Source organism: Hemibagrus wyckioides, linkage group LG28 (assembly GCF_019097595.1).
Source record: "Hemibagrus wyckioides isolate EC202008001 linkage group LG28, SWU_Hwy_1.0, whole genome shotgun sequence".
NCBI lineage: Eukaryota > Metazoa > Chordata > Actinopteri > Siluriformes > Bagridae > Hemibagrus > Hemibagrus wyckioides.
Window position 1 is genome coordinate 15,764,452 of NC_080737.1, and position 21,718 is coordinate 15,786,169.

At 39.6% G+C, this 21,718-nt stretch overlaps 2 protein-coding genes across 4 annotated transcripts in view; one reads left to right on the plus strand and one right to left on the minus strand.

The window, feature by feature from the left end:
- The first annotated feature begins 682 nt into the window (after window positions 1-682).
- The window catches only part of traf2b (Tnf receptor-associated factor 2b), a 29,147-nt gene continuing 8,111 nt past the window's right edge, over window positions 683-21,718 (plus strand). The window contains exons 1-4 of one of the 3 annotated variants that reach the window (XM_058382531.1): window positions 683-840; window positions 17,496-17,694; window positions 18,598-18,676; window positions 18,868-18,966. In XM_058382531.1, coding sequence (XP_058238514.1) covers window positions 17,513-17,694; window positions 18,598-18,676; window positions 18,868-18,966 — 360 coding nt within the window. In that variant the 5' untranslated portion in view covers window positions 683-840; window positions 17,496-17,512. Of the gene's footprint in view, window positions 841-12,322; window positions 12,464-14,788; window positions 14,930-17,495; window positions 17,695-18,597; window positions 18,677-18,867; window positions 18,967-21,718 lie in introns of those variants that run through there. The other 2 variants (XM_058382530.1, XM_058382532.1) reach the window with 2 other exon arrangements.
- coq4 (coenzyme Q4 homolog (S. cerevisiae)) lies at window positions 4,008-12,510 on the minus strand. Its single transcript, XM_058382534.1, has 7 exons — window positions 12,371-12,510; window positions 11,186-11,332; window positions 9,913-10,009; window positions 7,195-7,297; window positions 6,975-7,104; window positions 6,177-6,270; window positions 4,008-5,337 (listed from the first exon to the last, which is right to left on the minus strand). Exons 1-7 carry the CDS (start codon window positions 12,414-12,416, stop codon window positions 5,151-5,153), a joined length of 804 nt encoding a protein of 267 aa, XP_058238517.1. The 5' UTR covers window positions 12,417-12,510; the 3' UTR covers window positions 4,008-5,150.

Genomic DNA, 21,718 nt, shown 5'->3' on the forward strand with positions numbered 1-21,718 from the left:
GATGGATGTACACTGATCAGGCATAACATTATGAGCACTGACAGGTGAAGTGAATAACACTGATGATCTCCTCACCTGTTAGTGGGTGGGATATATTAGGCAGCAAGTGAACATTTTGTCCTTAAAGTTGATGTGTTAGAAGCAGGAAAAATGGGCAAGTGTAAGGATTTGAGCGAGTTTGACGAAGGGACAAATTGTGATGGCTAGACGACTGGATCAGAGCATCTCCAAAACTGCAGCTCTTCTGGGGTGTTCCCGGTCTGCAGTGGTCAGTATCTATCAAAAGTGGCACAAGGAAGGAACAGGCGACAGGGTCATGGGCGGCCAAGGCTCAATGATGCACGTGGGGAGCGAAGGCTGGCCCGTGTAGACGAGCTACTGTTGCTCAAATTGCTGAAGAAGTTAATGCTGGTTCTGATAGAAAGGTGTCAGAATACACAGTGCATGACAGGTCAGGGCTGTTCTAGCAGCAAAAGGGGGACCAACACAATATTATTTAGGTGGCCATAATGTTATGCCTGGTGGGTGTATGAACGCACAAGGAGGTTTTGCCCAAACAGCAGCATCCCTGCCCCCTTTCCACTCCATCCATCAGTTCCATTAGTTCAGTAGAGGGAGCCAGAGCACAAACTTCTAGAGACATTCTTGTTTATTTCTTATAAAGTAATATACAGACAGCACTGTACTTCTTCATAAATGTATACGTCGGAGCCAGAAAGAGATCCAAAAGAAATACAAGAACTAGACCTTATACGTTGTTTACATAGTGCGGTACTTAGAAAGTTTGGGGAATATTTTTCATCTACCCAGATGATCCAGATGATCAACGACCATGAAGAGGTACTTTACAGGTTTTTCCATTTTATCAAGATGAAACACTTGAGGGTATTTAAGGGAAATACACGGCGGGTGAGTGACTTTAGGAATAGCATGGTTTTGACTTTGGCTTCATTTTGAACCATTATAAATAGCCATTAAAAAGCAAACCAAGGGAAAGCAAATCAGGGAGTCTTTACGGGGAGAAAATGAACAATAAAATGCAGTATCTTTTAATAAGGGAAGTTTGACCATGTTCACTAAATAAATAATTAACTGTTAAAGCAGAAGGGAATCTGCTGAATGGATGAAAAAAAGTGTTAAAGATATAAATTAAAGGGAATCCGCCTGTCTCTACCCGATCTGCGCCCATAGCCCGATTTAATCTGCGCATGCGCAATTTATACGCCTGGCCGCGCTGTCGCTTCTCGATCCGTATCGGGAACACGATTTGTACTGCGCATGTGCGGAAAATGCGCCTACTTCTTTTTCTTTAATTTATTTATTTTTATTTAGTTTCATCACATGATATAAGTACAAGACAAAAAAGTACAAGGCAGATATAAAACAGTGTCGTACAGTTTAAAGGAAGACAGAGTAACAACAACAGCAACAAAACATAAAATGAACATAAACATAACTATGAAACAAAGTCTAATAATAATATAAATATATAAATTAATTAATTAATTAATTAATACCAGGAATAAAGTGCTATGTAAGGGCAGTTACATAAATGTAAAAATGTCATAAGTTCCTTATTTTGTGATCTCTTATTAGAAAGGGTTTGAAAATATATTTTATGAACATTTATCCCAAACAGCGTCTACTTTGTGTCTGAAGTATGACTAAACGATCTTACGGCAGTTTCGGGTATTTATAATACTGTTGTTATAATGATACTAATAATATAAGGTTATAGCGTGTTGTTTCGCGCATGCGCAGAACAAAACCTGAGTAGACGGGCGCCTTATCTCTAGAGCGCATGCGTCCTGTTACGATATTTTTTTAGAGATAACTTTAATCTGAATAGATTAAAAGATATAGTAACTCTGCCAGGAAATGGATCAATAAACAATAAAAAATTCTATTTAGTAGCATTTAAGAGCCAAACAAAAAACATTTACATAAATTAATCTGATATTTTTAAAACAAAAACATATATTCTTCATAGTAATAGACTTTTTTTTAAACCATGCATTGTGGTCATTTATATTTTGCAGGGGACTGTGTTTGTATGTGGATACTGAAGTTTTATGTGTAACTTTGTGCACACATGCACAGTAAAGGCCAGTAAGAGGCTTTACCTGTAAAAGCACACAAGATTAAAATGCTGCAATGGCAATGAGCTTAAAATGTTCTTAAAATGAAGAAGTTACACGTGTTTACTTAAGTTGACCTCAAAACCTCATTTCAATACTGCAGTTTGAACACCACAAGTTGCACATTTCCACACTCTCTACTGGCTGATGGTGTGTACATGTTGCTCATGTCTAATTATGGTATTGTTGCAACGTCTGTGCTGCCTGGTTGATCCACTGAACACACTAACACTAATTTTAAGCACAACTCATATGTTCAGAGCATTTCTAAAACTGCAGCTCTTGTGGGGTGTTCCCGGTCTGCAGTGGTCAGTATCTATCAAAAGTGGTCCAAGGAAGGAACAGTGATGAACCGGCGACAGGGTCATGGGCGGCCAAGGCTCATTGATGCATGTGGGGAGTGAAGGCTGGCCCGTGTGATCCGATCCAACAGGCAAGCTACTGTTGCTCAAATTGCTGAAGAAGTTAATGCTGGTTCTGATAAAAAGGTGTCAGAATACACCGTGCATCACAGTTTGTTGCGTATGGGGCAGCATAGCTGCAGACCAGTCAGCGTGCCCATGCTGACCCCTGTGCACTGCCGAAAGTGCCAACAATGGGCGCATGAGCATTACCGCAGAACTGGACCACTGAGCAACGGAGAAAGGTGGCCTGGTCTGATAAATCATGTTTTCTTTTACATCACGTGGATGGCCGGGTGTGTATGTGTCGCTTATCTGGGGAACACATGGCACCAGGATGCACTATGGGAAGAAGGCGAGCCGGCGGAGGCAGTGTCATGCTTTGACCAATGTTCTGCTGGGAAAAATTGGGTCCTGCCATCTATGTGGATGTTACTTTGACATGCACCGCCAACCTAAGCAATGTTTCAGACCATGTACACCCTTTCATGGAAACTGTATTCCCTGATGGCTGTGGTCTCTTTCAGCAGGATTATGCGTAGTGCTACAAAGCAAAAATGGTTCAGGAATGGTTTGATGAGCACAACAACGAGTTTGAGGTGTTGACTTGGCCTCCAAATTCACCAGATCTGAATCAACCTCTGTGGGATGTGCTGGACAAACAAGTAGAGGTCTCACCTCAGAACTTACAGGACATAAAGGGTCTGCTGCTAACATCTTGGTGCCAGATAGCAAAGCACCAAAAGGAGGACCAACACAATATTAGATCGGTGTATATACAGTATCTCACAAAAGTGAGTACACATGTGACAGCACTGAAGAAATGACACTCTGCTATACTCTGCTATGTCTAACGGTTTAGACATTAATGGCTGTGTGTTGAGTTATTTTGAGGGGACAGCAAATTTACACTGTTATACAGGCTGTACACTCACTACTTTACATTGTAGCAGAGTGTCATTTCTTCAGTGTCAGATGAAAAGATATAATAAAATATTTACAAAAATGGGAGGGGTGTACTCACTTTTGTGAGATACTGCAACTGTAGTAAAAGGGGTGTGATGACTTTTACATTAATTTGTCCACCACTTACGGCAGTCTCTTACCAATTTCCGGAAAAGGAAGTTAGTGACGGTTAAAGGCGCGTCTTTTGAAAAATACTGAAACAAAGGTTTACAGGAAACCAGTAAAAGTGGTTAGCTTTCTTTTTCCTGTAATACCCTCAAGAGGCCTCAGTCATAGTAAATTTATGCAATAAAAGCTGCAATACTGCAGTAAAGCACAATGAAAAGAGATTTTTATTAAGTGTTCTTTCAGTTTTTCAGGCTAAAAAAGCCGTATACTTCAGTAATGAAATAGTTTTACTTAAAAAAACAGGAACCATAAACGATCAAGTTCAATAATATATAAAAAAAAAAAAAAATTTCAAGTACTACACAATTTTTTTACATTTTTATTTCAGTACAAATAATTGGAACATTTATACAGAAATGCTAAAAAATACTTTATTCCATTATCTCAGAACAAATACATTACTTAGATGGAAAAAAAAAAAAAACACCCCACTTTATTACCCTGATTTCTGGTCCAGAAAAATATGTTTCTAATTGAATTAGCATCATGTCAGTCGTTTCGTTTTTAGACACACCCCAACGACCCTTTACACCCTCCTCAATCGTAATGAGAATCTGAGGTTAATTGAGTTGTAATCTGTTTATTAACAGCCCTTGCTAACGATAACTCTAGTTAGCATGCAGTGATTTAACTCCAGTTTTGGGGTACAGGTGTGTGTACATGGTTGAAAATGGGGCAAAAAGTTTGAGCATTTAGTTCCTATTCAACCCAACCCATTTAAACCGTGAGAGACTTTTTGTTCTACTAATCTTACCTAATGCACCTTTAAGCAACTCTTGCTAATCGTACTTAATCACACTGTTCATATATATAAAAGCTGTGGCTACAGTGAATATCACTCATTGTGTTTTATTCCAGTATCTCAGCATAATATGTGACGGGGGGCTAAACTAGACTATTCACAGACATATGGCTCCAACATTTCCTGAGTATGAGTGTTGATTATGGGAAAGCACAAAGATGTATATTTGTCAGGAAACAGGAAATGTCTAAAGCATTGGGATGTAACTGCCAAAGGCAGACACTGATCCTGTTGCAACAGTAAATGTGTGAAATTTTCGGTAAGTGAGTAAGGAAATTTCACAGTACAAAAAGTCTCATGGTGAGTCAGACAAGAGATTTGATGGACTTTTACCCAACATTCCAATAATGCAGCAATACAGTATGTAGAATCCACAAACTCAGACCTTACAGTCTAGCACACCTAACCACAGCTTCTCATTTCTCTCTTCCACCTGAAACAGTCCTCACGTGCACATGCACAATGAACCATTTGTACCCAAAGCTAGTTGATTTTTCCCGTCGTGCTGAAAATTCTTGCACTATTAGTACCAAGGCACTGCAATCACCCGATCACTTTAATCCAACTCACATCATATAAACACTCTCTGAGTGAGATAAAATAATCACAGCATTAATCACGCCCACGATCCTCTTCTCAAACAGTAATCTTTCCGTCATTAATAGAGAAATCCTGCTAGGAGGCTGCTTTCTTGCTCTTTGCTGGCATGATGAGGGGTGGCGGCTCGATGTTCAGCTCCTTTCGGAGTTCCTCCAGGTTCTGATCCCAGTGGCGCTCGTAGAAAACGCTCAACAGGCAGCGTGCGCGACTGCCGTTTCGCAGAGCCCACGGCCCGAGAGACTGCACCAGCTTCTGCATGTGACTGAAACAAAATTGTCAGGATTAACGTTAGGTTGATCCTGTAAAATAGTGTTGTCCTGCGTATCCTGCGCTCGGCCTTATGAGGTAATGCAATGCCAGCTAGGCGGTCTAATCAAACTTTAGCTCTCTAAGCCCAAATTCCTATGAGCTTGTTTCATATCCCGTGCATTGTTCAAGTGTTTAACATAGCAAACCTATTACTACATAGCAATCTTGTAGGTCACGAGACTTATTAATGAGTAAACAGAGAGGTGATCCTGATGGAAAATATTCAAAGAATGGGGGGGCGTAGTGTGATCGTGGTATCACCTGCAAGTGTATTATTTCCCAATCACAGTGTGTCCTGATGTGTTTGTTCCATGTTCAGCTTATACTGACATTGTACAAGAAGTTACACAAAAGATACTGCGGGCGTATGTGTGAATGACAATGTTGCTAACGTCAAAAACATAAAACAAAAGTCAATTCTTCAAAATGACTAACGCGCTTGTCATGTACCGTAAACGTATACAAAACTGACACAAAAAAAACATTCCAGAGGAAGCACCACCAACAATGTTATAACATGTTGGACTCCTCTAAGATGTTGGACTAACATGTTGGACTAGTTTCCAATTGTAATTCAATGCAACAGTTCTTCCAATTGTTTCTTGGTCTTACATCATAAGACCTGCCATCCATCATGCATAAAATTTTGGCATAACCATGCAACCAATTCACTAAATATGGCCATACGAGTTTCCCCCTTTCAACCAACTCATGTGGGTGCTTAGGTTTCTAGGGACTTTCAGTGTTTTCACTTTCAATTAATGAGTACGAGGTGGGAGGCTCGGTGCTTACCTCTTTGATAGCCGAAGCGGACCAAGGACGGCTCCCATAATGCACATGGGCAGACCCGTCTGAGCAGCCTCGAAAACTTTAACAGCTACTTCTCCTACAACAGATTAGGCTCTTTTAATATATTACTATACAGAGTTCATGAATATATGTTCTGCACGACTGGTATTGAGATTATCTTCAAAGAACAGTTCTATCGAAACAAGCTAAAAGGTTCTTCGGTTTGCCCCTTAGAACCATATTACAGGGTCCAAATGTAATACACCGATCAGGCATAAGGCATTATGAGCATTGCCAGGTGAAGTGAATAAGGCTGATGATCTCCTTATCATGACACCTGTTAGTGGGGGGGATATATTAGGCAGCAAGTCAACATTTTGTCCTCAAAGTTGAAGTGTTTTGAGGAAAATAGGGCAAGCGTAAGGATTTGAGCGAGTTTGACAAGGGCCAAATTGTGATGCTAGATCAGAGCATCTCCAAAACTGCAGCTCTTGTGGGGTGTTCCCGGGCTGCAGTGGTCAGTATCTATCAAAAGTGGCCCAAGGAAGGAACAGTGGTGAACTGGTGACAGGGTCATGGGCGGCCAAGGCTCATTGATGCACATGGGGAGCGAAGACTGGCCCGTGTGATCCGATCCAACAGACAAGCTACTGTTGCTCAAATCGCTGAAGAAGTTAATGATAGAAAGGTGTCAGAATACACGGTGCATGATGGGTCAGGGCTGTTTTTGGCAGCAACACCAATATTAGGCAGGTGATCATAATGTTATGCCTGGTCGGCAATAAAGACTGGCCAACTCACCGAGCATATTAGTAGGCATTCCTAGTAATGTATGTATTAAATCGTGCACTTCTCTGTAGCGCTGCATGACATATGCTAGCTCTTCGTCATCGACAAATTTAACATCTGCACGTGTGTCCGGGGTGACGTTCTGAAAATGAAGGAAGAAGTTAATTTCCAGTTCCCAAAATGCATCTAAAATATATTAAGAAAAGCCATGCCAAAAGATGAGCTCATTTACATTGACTTCCAGAAAACGTAGATATTCCCTCCCTAATGAGCCGTCTGGAAGTGTTGACATCCGGGAAAGGTCCAGAGTGGACAGGCGTATCCTCGGTCGCTCTCTGAGGACATTGGAACCGATGATGCAATAAGAAATATTTCCAATTTTAATGCTTATATGTGTGGATATTGAATTTTTCAATTCAGTTTATTTGTATAGCGCTTTTAACAATGGGCGTTGTCTTAAAGCAGCTTTACGGAAATATAGAAACAGAAAAAAATGATAAAGTTTATAAAGTTAATTTAATATTTATACCGAACAATTATCCCTAATGAGCAAGCCTGAGGCGACGGTGCCAAGGAAAAACTCCCTGAGATGATGTGAGGATGAATCCTTGAGTGGAACCAGGCTCAGAAGGGAACCTCATCCTCATTTGGGAACCCATCCTCATTGGGCCTTATCCATCAAACAGCTGAATAAGTCGTGTGTGAACGTTTGAAGAACAACATTCACGTGTGTATGTTGATAAACAGCAATCATCCATAAATGACGACCAATTCCACAGCTGATTTATGCTTGGTGATTCCATTTTTAAGTTTCATAAAGTGCAAAATGGCAAAAATATTATTAATTTCTCTTAAGCAGAAGTGAAAGTGCTTCTGTCTGTGGAAGTAAAAAAATGTTTATTTATCAGTGTATCTAGTAGAGACGCAGGACGAATTGGTTGAATTGGTCCATCTAGCACAATATAAGTGAGGTCAAAAGGAAAGGATATGACTAAAAAAGGTATTATTACTAATCAACAGTTTCTCTGCTAAAACCTGTCTTAAAGGGCGAGCTATGACAAAGCATTTTAACTCATCCAGCAATATATGTTCTGGCATTTGAACCTCCCTGGATTATAGCTACAATCACTACAATATATCTCAGTCTCATGCAACATGTTGGGAAGTAACTAGTTACAGGTCTGCCAATTACGTTAATCCACATTGCCGCTGAAAGCTTTAGGCTACTACACTGTCTGAGAGTTGCCACGATGGCTAGTGATAAAAATGCATTTCAGTCGTGGAAATTTAAAAATAATTTCATCCTGAAATCCAATAAGGGCACAAATATAACAGTTCAGTGCATGCAAATGCTTCCGACATCAAAATCGAACCTGAGGAAGCATCTGCAGGTATGTAACCTAGCCTTTCTTTATTTTATAAAAGCATATGGTTTTTGTCATTATTGCGAGTGTAGAGAAAAAAAACAGACCCTTTAGTTTCGAATGATATATTACTCGTTTCTGTATAATAAAAAGTGACGGAGTGGTCAGTCGATTTACTGTAGCTGCTGTGTGGAAGAAATCCACTAAAACGCGTCAGGGCGTTCATCGAGCCCATAGTGTACCCAAGACCTGTATTCAAAACATTCAGAACAAATTAGCTAGTCTGCTTGCTACCTTTACCAGGCACATTTCTATTTATGAAACCCTTTGGCAGAAAATATATAGCTCACATTTTTCCTCCTTGAAAATGTCTTGGTAATGTCAGATCTAATATAACTTAGTTATTTTAGCATTGTAGCATACATTACGGTGACTCTTTTCAGATTATGTTTTTTTTTTCCCAAGGCATTGTTACTTGCCAGTGTGTCCTGTCATAGCTATGCAAAGATTTGATTCCTAAAACAGTATTAAACAATTTTTGTTCTGAAGTCTGGTTTTGTGGTAGCTGTGCTTAAAATTAAATCAATATAATCTTAAGTCAAGTGATAAAATTCTAACAGTAAACAGAATTAACCCTCTGTAAGGTTAACCCTGCCTGGTACAAATGTTTGGAAATGATTTAGTTGAAAATATCCGTTAGAAACTTAAAAGTAATCAAAAAGTAATCAAATGTAATCAGTTACTTTACTTTTATAAAGTAATTCAAAAGGTACACTACTTATTACATTTTAAACAGGGTAACTTGTAATAGGTTACAGATTACATTTCCAAAGTAACCTACCCAACACTGGTGTAGCTCACTATACTGCCAAAAGTTTTGGGACATGCACAGAACTGCCTTTACATGCACATGAATGTAATATGGAGTTGTCCCACCCTTTGCAGCTATAACAGCTTCAACTCTTCTGGGAAGGCTTTCCACAAGGTTTAGGAGTGTGTTTATGGGAATTTTTGGCCATTCCTCTAGAAGGGCATTTGTGAGGTCAGGCACTGATGATGGACGAGAAGGTCTGACTCACAGTCTCCGCTCTAATTCATCCCAGAGGTGTTCTATCAGGTTGAGGTCAGTTCCTCCACACCAAACTCTCTCATCCATGTCTTTATGGACCTTGCTTTGTGCACTGGTGTGCAGTCATGTTGGAACAATAAGCGGTCATCCCCAAACTGTTCCCCCAAAGTTGGGAGCATGAAATTGTCCAAAATGTCTTGGTATGAAGCTGAAGCATTAAGAGTTCCTTTCAATGGAACTAAGGGGTCGAGCCCAACCCCTGAAAAACAAGACCTGAATTCAATGATTTGGAGGGCTGTCCCAAAACTTTTAGCAATACAGTGTATTACCTTAATGCCATTTAGCTCTGTGTGGGAAAAAAGCTTTTTAAATTGTATATTGCATGTATCTGAAATACATAAAAAAAGACTTGAAGTTGAAGTCATTTGCATAGCAAATTATACGACCTGAAGCCAATCAATTGAAGTTTACCTTAGTTATGACTACGAAGTGTTTGTGATATGAAATTATGACCTACGTGAGAACGGTGTGACCTTCAGGGTCCTTACTCATCCTGTGCTTTAGTTTTAACAATGCAAGATGCCCTGTTGTTTCTCCGAGTACTGCCACCATGTCTGCCAATGAAAGACAGAAGGCATGCTTAAGAAAGTTTCATTATTATCATAGTCCATAAAACATGTGATTTTTGGTGAAATGGAACAAAGATCACAAAGAGGAAGGACCCATAATCAGTAACCCTAACCTCCTATAAACTGTTATAAAGTTACCATTACAGTGTTAATCTTTTTTTCAATCATCATGTATCCACATCATATCTATATGAACATTCTTCACTTTTATTTGCTTAAAATGAATCAATACTTCTGGAACATTTGCCAAATCCTAGTTTACATTTCTGGTATTTGGCATACGTCCTTATCCGGGCAGCAGCCCAGCAGTGGCAGCTTGTGATGACAGCTTCAGGGCAGGACTTTGTGATGACCACACTTTCACTTTGTTATCTTTGAGCCACCTTTGTAGCTCAGGATCACTCTCCTATCATGAGGTCATCTATTTTCCAGCATCCAGCATTTTCCCTGCAACATGATGCTACCACCCCCGTGCTTTACAGCTGGGATGATGTTCTTCTTCTCTCTTTATTCTTTCTACATAGCTCTGATCATTGATCCAGTTACTGATGAATGGAAGTTAAGAGCACTCTTTGTGGTTGAGATCGGATGCAATCTTCTGTCTGCAATCTTCTGTCTGACTTTTTATGCTGGTCTTGAAGTATTGGCTATTTAAGACTCTTAAATATCCAATGGTTGACATCGATACCTGATCCCTCTACCTCTCTAGAAATGCCTGTTGGTCTAATTACTGGCATCTTCTTTCTCAGACTATCTTAGCCTGAATTGTAAACAACAACATTTTTTAAATACTCCATCATGACTAATGCATATTAAGTGATTTTTATTGCATGACTATGCTGGGATTTTGCCCCATGGTGATATGTAAAAGACAAATGTAGCTTTATATGGTCAAACCATGTCTAGAGATGTTATGTTTCTTTAGGGGTGTGAACAACTCATAAGTCATAGTAAGTCATAGTTCTGAGAGAAAACGAGATTATCAATTAAAGCTGGGGTTTGTTTATGATATCTTGATGGAAGATTAAATAATTTTCCACTTGTTTGAGTGGAAAGTTTGAACTTTTCTGTGTATCGATTACTGTGTTTAGGGTGAAGTCGTCTGTTTAAATGAAATGTCTAGAGAGGTGTGTATGTAGCATCACTGATCTGGAGTCTCACCATGCCTATAGGGATTTTGTAGAGCAGCAACTCCTGACCCCACAGCCAGCAGGGCTTTTTGAACAGCATTCGTCTGAATGTGGCCCGGATACAATCGGCCGTAGAGGGCTGAATCCAGGTTGAGGGTATGCAGCTTCCTGATCAACACTACAACAAAGAGGTTCCAATTCAGTCTTTATTTTGAGTCTATATTAATTTATTTCAGATGACCACAGACCAAGAAAACAAATATGTAAGTGGTGACACCCACACCCACATCTGAAACTCATGACACATCATAAGGCCATACGATTGATGAAAAAAAATTCTTAGGTGATGATTGTATTTGATGTACAATCATGTATTCATTACTTTCTTATAAATGATAATTTATTAATTTAAATATGGTTATGCCATTAGAACTCTTAGATATATAGAGTTTACAGTTTTGCCCACAGAAATATTGTAATGATGAAAAATAAAATGTAATTATGACAAAAATAAAATTTTTTTTAAAAAAACGTTAGCTACTGGCATCAAAAATGTTTTTAAAAAAATATATATACTTTTTTAATTACTTAATTTATTTATTAATGCCTGAACAACAAGTACAAGGGGTATACACAATATATATATATATATATATATATATATATATATATATATATATATATATATATATACACACATATTTCTGTGTATACCCCTGGTACTTTTGTTGTGTATATTATATATATATATATATATATATATATATATATATATATATATATATATATATATATATATATATACACACACACACACACACACACACACACATACATATTATATATATATATATATATATATATATAATAAAGGCGTAGGCACGTACAGCACGTTATTATTTTGCGTAACGTGACATTTCAAAATAAAGGTAATAAATGGGCTTTATATTGTTTTAATGATATCGTAGTGTATATGAAGCTGTGTAGATAGACCAGATTAAAACACGACGGCGTTGTATAGAAAATAAATAAATGAATGAATAAATAAATAAAATTAAATTAAATAAAAATAAATAAATAAATAAATAGTGACCGAGACGTAACTTAGTACTAGTAGTCTCGTAGTAATGGACACACCATTACAGTAATCATTTGGATAGATTGATAATGCACTCCCTCGTGCAGCTGAATATAAAAGCCTATAAAAGAGTAGTACCTCCACCACACGCCCATGTATGTCGTAGCGTTGTTGTAGAACCCATCCTCTCTCAACAGACGCTGAAGCGCGGAAGGTTGTCTGCAGTATTGGGTAAGTCTCTCCTAGGAGCCGTAGTAACTTCCTTTTTCTCCTTCAGTGCTAGTAAACATGCCGATTTTCGAGCTTTTCAGCTGCGTCTTTCAGCTCTTTTTCCCCCCCTTGCAACGGTTAGCACGAGACCAGCCTCGCGTGCGTGGCAGCGCGAGGTTAACCGTCTAGCTGGCTTGGAGAACAAAATGGAGTGTTGTTTTTTGTTTTGTTTTTTTTTTTGCCAGTTCTTCTCTCTTAGTCTCTTTTCTAGAGAAACCCGAGCAATTGCTGTATTTTTTGTCGTGCTGAAGCTTGCTGTAGATCACACTTAAATCGTGGGATGAGCTTTGACTGTTTTATTGTGGAAAGATAAAGTTAAGTTTAAACGACAGCAGTAGTACTGGTCACTTCAAAATGGACGTGAAGCTGCAGCAGCCTTGTCTTGTGCTTGTTTACAGTGGTTATTTATGTGTTTACTGTGTTTGTATACAGCATATATTCTATCCAGGATATGATTTTGAGACTTACTGTTGCTTTAATGTTATGGTTTGGTCATGGTGACCTTGCAACTTGGCAGGATGTCACCTCTACCAAAGGCCTGCACTTTATTTACCTCCCGATCTGGACACACAAAGCCTTATTGCTGACCTTTATTACTAACCTTAATGCTAGGCTGTTTTTAATGATAGTGTTTGTTGCTTATGCTTTCATAAGATGTCTTTTGATCTTATCTAACTAATAAATAGGAATTGATGAGAGAAACTGGTGAAATTGGCTGTTTATTTTCCTGACTCTCACCTGAAACATATATTCACTTTTTATAGGGTTGAGGTTTGTTTTTTTTTTAACCTTAAAATGTCATTATAAAACATTTGCCAGTACTTTAGAACTTCTGTGGAATCGTGTAAACAAACCCAACAAGTCTGTTCATTCATCACAGCTACATAATTTATCTAATGTTTATTATTGTAGCTGGCTACGCTCCTTTTACATGGAAAAGTACTAAAATGACCTCAGGGTTCATTCATCAACTTGTTTGTTAGGTAAAGGGACATGGACTTGTAGATGACGGTATTAGTCAGGAGTAGTTGACTTGGTATTGAGTCATTTACTCTAATGTTATGACTCGGTGTGCTTTATTCCCCTTATATCGCAGCAGTTTGCCAGCAGACACCTTTTAACCACTTTCTAGTTATGTTTTAATGTGTCTCTTGAAATTAAGACCGTAGACAGACATATTAACGAGTGTGATTGTTTTGTTTTGCACCGTCGATCTCAATTTATTAGATCAACACCTTCTGATGAATTAAAATCCTACAAATAATGGGTACTCAAACGGAGCGGGCCAGCCGTTTCAGCTAGTTAACTGCTTTAGTTGTTTAACAGGTTACTAAGCTTGATAACGTGATGGATGAAAGTGAATATCGCTAAAATAGATTATTAAGACAAGCTTCATTATACTCGAAATTAACCGACGCACTTCTCAGAACATCAGGGTCTCCCCAAGGATGTGGGTGTACTTGCAAAACATGCAACCAGAACCACGTGAGACGTAATGCTGAGCAATGCTGTCATTCTTTACACAGCAGTGACAAGCAAATGTTTGGCATTTCCATTAGACGTGCTTTTATTAGTCTTCGTTCATTGCTTAGGGAAAGTTGACCAAGATGTGTGAATATATACACAAGTGTTATTTGTTCTTAAAGTTGAGGTCATCATACAATGCTTTCGTGCTTCATTTTCTTTGTCTCCCTTATTACTAGGCAACCATTTGTAGGTCAAATGAGAATTACGTGGGTTTCCTAGCAAAAGCGAACCACAAACTTGAGGGCGGTTTCAACAATGACCCAAATGAATGGACATGTAGAATAAAAAGCCTTCAAACAGTATGACTTTCTTTCATCTGATCTCGCCACTAGCAGAAGTCATTCATGCTAATTTAGACCTTGAGATAATAAAACTCAGGAGTAAGTACTGATTTAGTGCATCAAAGGCTGTCTAGGTCAAATGCATGCAAAGTATTATGGGAAGTCTGGAGAACACTTGGGTGGTCAATTCACCTCACAATAAACCTGCACCTCACCTCACTTTGGGGTTTTTTTTTTTTTGTTTCTTCACTCAGAAGCAGAAGATTTGTTCTTGTTCATACTTGGCGTCTGAAGAAGGTTATATGGTAATGTTAATGCGCTATAACACTTCTCTGTGGCTTTCAATATATGCCAGTGCATTCACACTTCATCTACTAGTGAAAATGATACCTCGTATGCGAGGATGTTGAAAGTTCGTTCTCGGTATTCAGATACAGATGAGGTTTGAGGGTTAACCTGATATGGTTGGTGAGAAAGAAGAATTTCCTATATGACTAAGAACCCATGACATTAATATCCTGATCAGTAGTCATCAAGATCCAGACTTGCTATGATGAGACATCAGGGGACGTTTCACGGTTGTTTCTGCAGCAGCGTGGGAATGTGACCTTTGTCAGAGGTGAACAATTTCACTTCCTTTGAGGATTTTAATATATGCATATAAGGGGGGACAATGTGATGCAAAAATGTCAAGCTAATGCAGTTCAAAGCAGCCAACACACTTGTACATTAAAGTCTTATGTTACCGTGCTATACACCGATCAGGCATAATATTATGAGCACTGACAGGTGAAGTGAATAACACTGATGATCTCCTCACCTGTTAGTGGGTGGGATATATTAGGCAGCAAGTGAACATTGTGTCCTCAAAGTTGATGTGTTAGAAGCAGGAAAAATGGGCAAGCGTAAGGATTTGAGCGAGTTTGACGAAGGGACAAATTGTGATGGCTAGACCACTGGATCAGAGCATCTCCAAAACTGCAGCTCTTGTGGGGTGTTCCCAGTCTGCAGTGGTCAGTATCTATCAAACATGGTCCAACAGTGGTGAACCGGCGGCCAAGGCTCATTGATGCACGTGGGGAGCAAAGGCTGGCCTGTGTGATCCGATCCAACAGACGAGCTCCTGTTGCTCAAATTGCTGAAGAAGAAGTTAATGCTGGTTCTGATAGAAAGGGGTCAGAATACACAGTGCATGACGGGTCAGGGCTGTTTTGGTAGCAAAAGGGACACTAATACGATATTGGGCATAATGTTCTGCTTGGTCTGTGTATATATTAAAGTGTTTTTCGGTAGCTTATAAAGCGTGATCTACGGTGCCTGAGACAGAAGCCGGGCATTTTAGCTGACTTTGGAGCTCTCTTCTCATGCAAATGACCCCTCGGATGCTGCAGAGCTCATTATGTATTTTGCTCGATTTAGTTTTATACAGTCGTAAATGCAACATTCTTTTGCATTGTTTGATTTAGAAATTAAAGCTGTCTTTTTGGCAGCAATTTAAAACCGAACTGAGTTAATGATGTCCGCTTTCTCCAACATGTTAAAATTTCTATAGTCACCAGTCGTATAGATATGTCTGCATAACATAAGGCTGAAAGAAGAAAGGAATTAAAAATAAAATGTCAATCACAGAGACCCTAACCAATCGCAGCCATCTCTCAGACCTTGTATGCGGAAGAGGGCAGATGGAGCTGGAACTCCCAAGTCGCATGTCTGGCTTTGCATGTTTTCGCAGAAATGTTAGCCTTTCTCCTACCTGGGTTAATAGCGATCGTATGATAGCAGAGCGCTGGATGATGGATGGCCGAGATAATACATTATAATTGTGTCATTATTTAACATATACATTTCTGGCGTTTAGCCGACACCCTTATCCAGAGTGACCATATCTCATTCTTTTTAATACAACTGAGCAGTTAAGGGCCTTGCTGAACAGTGGCAGCTTGGTGGACATGGGCTTCAAATTCACAACCTTCTCACAACCACAAAGCTATCACATCCCTGTTTCAAAAAAAAAAAAAGCAGAACTGTATAAAACTTTTGGTTAAAATTGTGTTTGTGGTATTCTCAGAAGGTGTCTCCAGTTTCAGTGCTCTTTTTTAACAGTAAAGCTTTTCCTTTTATTTTTACGCTATGTAAGCTGTGCAGATAAACTGCTCCGATTCCTGTTAATCGGAAAGAGAAAGTTCATAGTACTTCTGCAATTAATGGTAAAGAAACATCTAGTTTCATGGAAGTTCCTGAGTGATGAATGCAACAATAAATGGACATGTGAAACTTTTTGTATTGAATAACGAGGTCTGTCCGTGTGTGTGTCTGTGTCTCTCTCTCTCTCTCTCTCTCTCTCTCTCTCTCTCTCTCCCTCCCCCACATACCCCGTTGTTAGTTATTTTCATACAATAGCACACCTGGTCATGTTCCTGTATCACTTCTGCTACTATGGCTTTTCATTCCTCTAACAGTTAAGAACCAGGATGTTGCATTATCACTCAACCCCAAAACAAGCAATACGTCTGGTATTTTGGGGATCAGCAGATGTTTTGGCTGATCTCCAGTACCGTTTCATGTACTATTGTTGAGCTCACCTGGCGATTTGCTCTTTGGGGGAAATCCCGATGAAAATGTAGTGATATACCTTGGAGGCCTGAGGGTATGAATTTTCTCACGAGGCACGAGGTGCTTCCATTAAGGATATGTAAAGATATTATTTTTTATTGCAGACACCATACTCACCGAAACGGACACGGTCACCGCCTACTCCATCTTTAGCTAGCTTTGCAAGCTAGCTCCTTTTCACTATCTGGTTAGCTCGCTCTTCAAGATAGTCATGCATGATTCAGTACAGATCTCGATTCCATGGAAATGAAATGTTTCCTTGTGGACTTGCAGGTCAACAGGGGAAATAGATGACGGCATGTCTTTCCAGCGACCGCTTGAGTTTTGTTTCTAGCATCACTGCTGGAAAAAAACATCAGGGGAAATGGTTTTTCCATCACTGCTGGAAACGCCCCCCCCCCTCTATTAGGCGTCTTTAAAGGAAACCTTAATTTTCATCATTTGGTTTTTCTTGAGAGGGTTTTCTTTCTTTCAAGGGGAAAATCTCATCTTTGTCAATTTTGTGTGTGAATGTAATTAAGGAAATCCACTTATGTTTTTTTTTTTTTGTTCCTGCTTTCTGTTTCTCAAAGAGGGTTAATGGAAGGGAATGGCACGTCCATCTTTGCCTTCCTCGATGGACTCCACGTTACCAGGAATATCCCGGCAGGTCCTATCCGTGTCCATGGAACCTAAATATCAGTGTCAGAAGTGCAAGGAAGTTCTGAGGAAGCCATTCCAGGCGCAATGCGGACATCGCTTCTGCGTGTGCTGTTTTAAGCAACTCACCAGGTACCCGAAGCCGCTCCTGGCATCCTTCTTGACTCCCCAACCCCGCCCCTATTTCCCATCTATTTTTCCACCACCTCCTTGGGGAAAAAAACCTCCTTCGGCTTGGGTTGTAACTGTGAACATGACTGTATTTATCTTTGACGAACAGTAGACTTGGACCCACTCCAGTGCTTCAGGTGACTAAGAAATCAAATGGTTAGATTTGCTGATGGTTGTTGCAATGAATTAAAAATGGAGTTAAGTCAAAAACTGGGAACTGAGAGCTGTGGGGGGAAAAATGGGATGTTTTTATAAACTTCTGCTTCCTTGCTTGATTTCTTTTGCATGTAAATACAAGTGATATGATTAGCGTTTCCACTTTTTATAGTGAAGTCTTTATGGTGCAAGCAAATATATAAAACACATGATTATATCATTTGGGAATTTTCGCCACAAGCAGTAATCTGCGGTGTAGTTAAGAATTAACCGTTTTCCGTAATGTATTTCATTTAATTACTTCTTTTATACTTCGCCTTTAGGGGGCTGTAGTCTATAAAAAAATATATGCATGACGTCATATATTGTCAGGCGGCAAAACAGGTCAGCATGGGCGTTACAAGAAGTCCGTTTTTGAAGAAAAATAAGGTTGGGAAAACATCGTGGCATTCAGCAGTTCAGATTAACTTTAGCCCACATCAAGGCAGGCGCTGTTATGTGTGGGAACTAAAATATAGAGCGGGAACCGGAAAACTATTTATACCCGACCAACCCTGGTGTTCTACATTCTCAAGTTGAAGTATGAAAAATGTATCAAGTGTGTATTTGGAACCAATTAATATGTGAATACTTGTGTTCAGACTCTCTTCCATGCCAGACTTTACATAGTTCAGAGCCGGTTAAATACTTCTCTTTTATCGCTCCCAGCTCCGGCCCAATCCCCTGTGAAGCTTGCCGTGATGAAGGGATATTTGAAGAAGAGCACTCAATACTCAACTTTGCTGTGGTAAGTGTTTTCTCAGAATGAGTCCTTGTCTTTTGAATGGAGAAAAGCTTTGTTTCCATTTTAGAACCATAAAACTCCATCTATGACCTGGCCAGTAAACTGGAAATGTACACCCAAAGGGAATAGATAAATGGAATTTTTTTTTTTTTGTGCCCGGAAGTGCAAGTCATATCAAATTTCTTTTTCTGAAGGCTTTTCCAGACAATGCGGCACGGAGAGAAATCGACAGTTTGCCTGCAAAATGCCCGAACGATGGCTGCGCCTGGTCGGGAACACTGAAAGACTACGAGGTAAATGTGATGAAGGGATAATTCTCTCTCCTTTGGTTAAACCAAGAGAAATGTAGGAGTTTGGTGGGGTTTTTTTTGAGTCATAAAGTTAGACTATGTAGTTAAATAAAGTCTGGAAAGAAAGACTAGTCTGTGTTGTTCATGAAAATATAGAGGACGTGTAAAGCGTGAGCGGTGGAAAGTACCTAAATGTCAAAAGAACTGGAAAGTCCCTTTCTGTGTGCATGCACACCCACGCACACACACGCACAGCATGCAGACAGCACACACACACACAGCTTCCCCCCACACACACACGCACACAGACACACACACACGCACAGCATGCAGACAACACATGCAGACAGCACACACACACACACAGCTTCCCCCCACACACACACGCACACAGACACACAAACCAAGCCTCCACTCCACAGACACACACACACACACACACATACTTGGTAACGTTGGAATGCAGATCTCCAACTAACTCCAGCTTGCCCCAGCTTGCACCCTCCATATACAGAATGTTTTATAGTTTGCTGTTTAAAAAGAAAACATTCTGTACTTGATTGACATGTGTTTGTAAAAACACACACACAGTTGCCTCTTTCTTTTCTGGCAACTTCCTGATTCAGCCATAGGAATGATTTTCCATATGTTAAAGGCTGTAATATAATATAAACCAAGTATGAAAAATAATAGGAAAACATTTTTAGACGCCCTAATTAAGGGGAAAGATATGGAGACCCTCTATGTAATGCAACTAGGTTTTCATCTGACCACAAGCAGCTATTTCCGGATTTCACATCCTTCTTGTGGACAAATCTTTTAAAGGAAGTTGGTTATGTAAAGCCCTGGGACTAAGATTAAGAGATAAAAACCAGGACAAAGGACACCCTTTGTGTTTGTTTTAAACATGTGATGTTTAACGTCCTTTACTGGAATGGTTTAATGAATACTATAAAAGACATGCTGGAAGCAATCTGGGAGCATTTTCTATAGAGACTAAAGCATGACTAAGCTCATGAATAATATGGGTGAAGTGAGATGGTAGGAAATGACTCAAACTTAGTTTCCAAAGCAGCGGTCTAGTTTTAAACATTGACCATATACTGATTAAACCCTGTACTCACCAGTTGATAAGACGAAACTGGGATCACTGATTAGCAGAAGCAGTGCTGAACAAAGCAAATCTCTAGCCTGGGTCTGCTTGGTCGAAATTTCCTTAGGATTTGGTTAGAATTTGAATATGGTTAATCTTATTTTCCTTTTATTATTTATAGGTGAGCAGGCTCCAGCATGTCTAATGCTGCAATAGCATTGCTGCATGCCCTTTCACCAGAGTTCTTGCAAAACGTTAACCTTGCACATACACACACTCACTCATGTCTAAACACACACTCGCACCCATTATGAAACACGTTAAACAAGAAACGTTAAGGTACAGCTTGTGCTCTTTCACCTGCTCATAATTCAGTGTCTCGATTGAACTGCATTTGTTGATTCAAGTACGTTTTGTTTGCATGGGCTTACAACCACAAACGTTCAAATAAATGCTGCCCTTCCTGTTTTGTTTTGTTTTCCTTGGGAGTTGCCCTGAGGAGTAGCCTGCAATCTTCAGATCGGCACTCCCCATGTTTTGACATCTCATAATTATCAGTCTGATTGTGTTTTCTTGAGGTCATAGTTCGTAATCTCTGGCATTAGGAGGCTGTAGGTCAACTGGCTGGTTTGATGCCAACAAAAAGTGTTAACCCATTCAACACATGGAGGTCAGAAACGATATGACTCTGAAATTTGTCGAGTGAGGGATAAGTTCAAAGGAACTTCTCTTGTCACAGGATTCTTGAAAAGTTCATGAAAGAGCAAAATTTTTGAATACTCAGCAAAGAGTTATGAAAAACTGCAGAGCTGGTAAAACCTGAAAAGTTCAGCAGATGGAAACCTCTTCCTGCTTGAGATTGCAGAAAGAGGTTAGACCTTCTTCATCAGCTAATAACGTGCTTAGATGTGGAGTTGGGGTTTGGACTGCTTCTTCATTGTCCTTGCAATGGTGTAAGGGGTGGGGGGGGATTTAGGAAATAATACTCCATTGTGTGCATGAACTTCAACCAGACATTGCACCGATTCTTTTAGTGTTCAAGTCATGATGTCTATCTTTAGTCTGGAGACCGTGCTTGTTTTTCTCGTCTATGGTGTCACTACTTCCTGTAGTCACTTCTTTGAAACAAAGTTCAAACCAAAAAGTCGACCGACAATCTTATTTTCGACCGTAACTTCAGTGTAGAACTCAAACGTTGCTTTTTGCATGATTGTTCAAGGCAGCTCCGCTACCTGCTGTTATTTTCCATATTCGTATTATTAGCTTAATTTATGGATGGGTCAAGAGGACATTCAAAACTTTTAGGGCGCCCACTACTAGATAACGAAATTTAAAAGCAGTCTAATTTGAATGGTCACAGACCAGGGACTCAGACGAGAGTGGGAACAGGGTTGGGGGAACTACAGAAGTAGAGAAGGGGGACTTGACTTTACTGTAAACAGGAAAGTAAGCGGGGAGTGGGGGAAGGCTAGTTGAAACTGTGTGGTTGACGGAGTAGTTTTGGTGCATTTATTAGTTAGTAGGGAATTTTTAATTTACAACTTTGCTGGGAATTCAGAATAATTTTCCCATAAAGAACTGAGTACACTATATTGCCAAGTCTTGGGACACCCCTCCAAATCATTGAATTCAGGGATTGGACTCGGCCCCTTAGTTCCAGTG

Bases quoted from the DNA above. Each gene is read 5' to 3' on its own strand.
- coq4 (XM_058382534.1), bottom strand. From the start codon at position 12,416: ATGGGTTCTACAACAACGCTACGACATACATGGGCGTGTGGTGGAG. The intron at 7,298-9,912 runs GTAGGTCATAAT...CAATGTCCTCAG, and splicing joins GAAGGTCACACCGTTCTCAC to AGAGCGACCGAGGATACGCC. The intron at 5,338-6,176 runs GTAAGCACCGAG...ATTTTGTTTCAG, and splicing joins CCGCTTCGGCTATCAAAGAG to TCACATGCAGAAGCTGGTGC.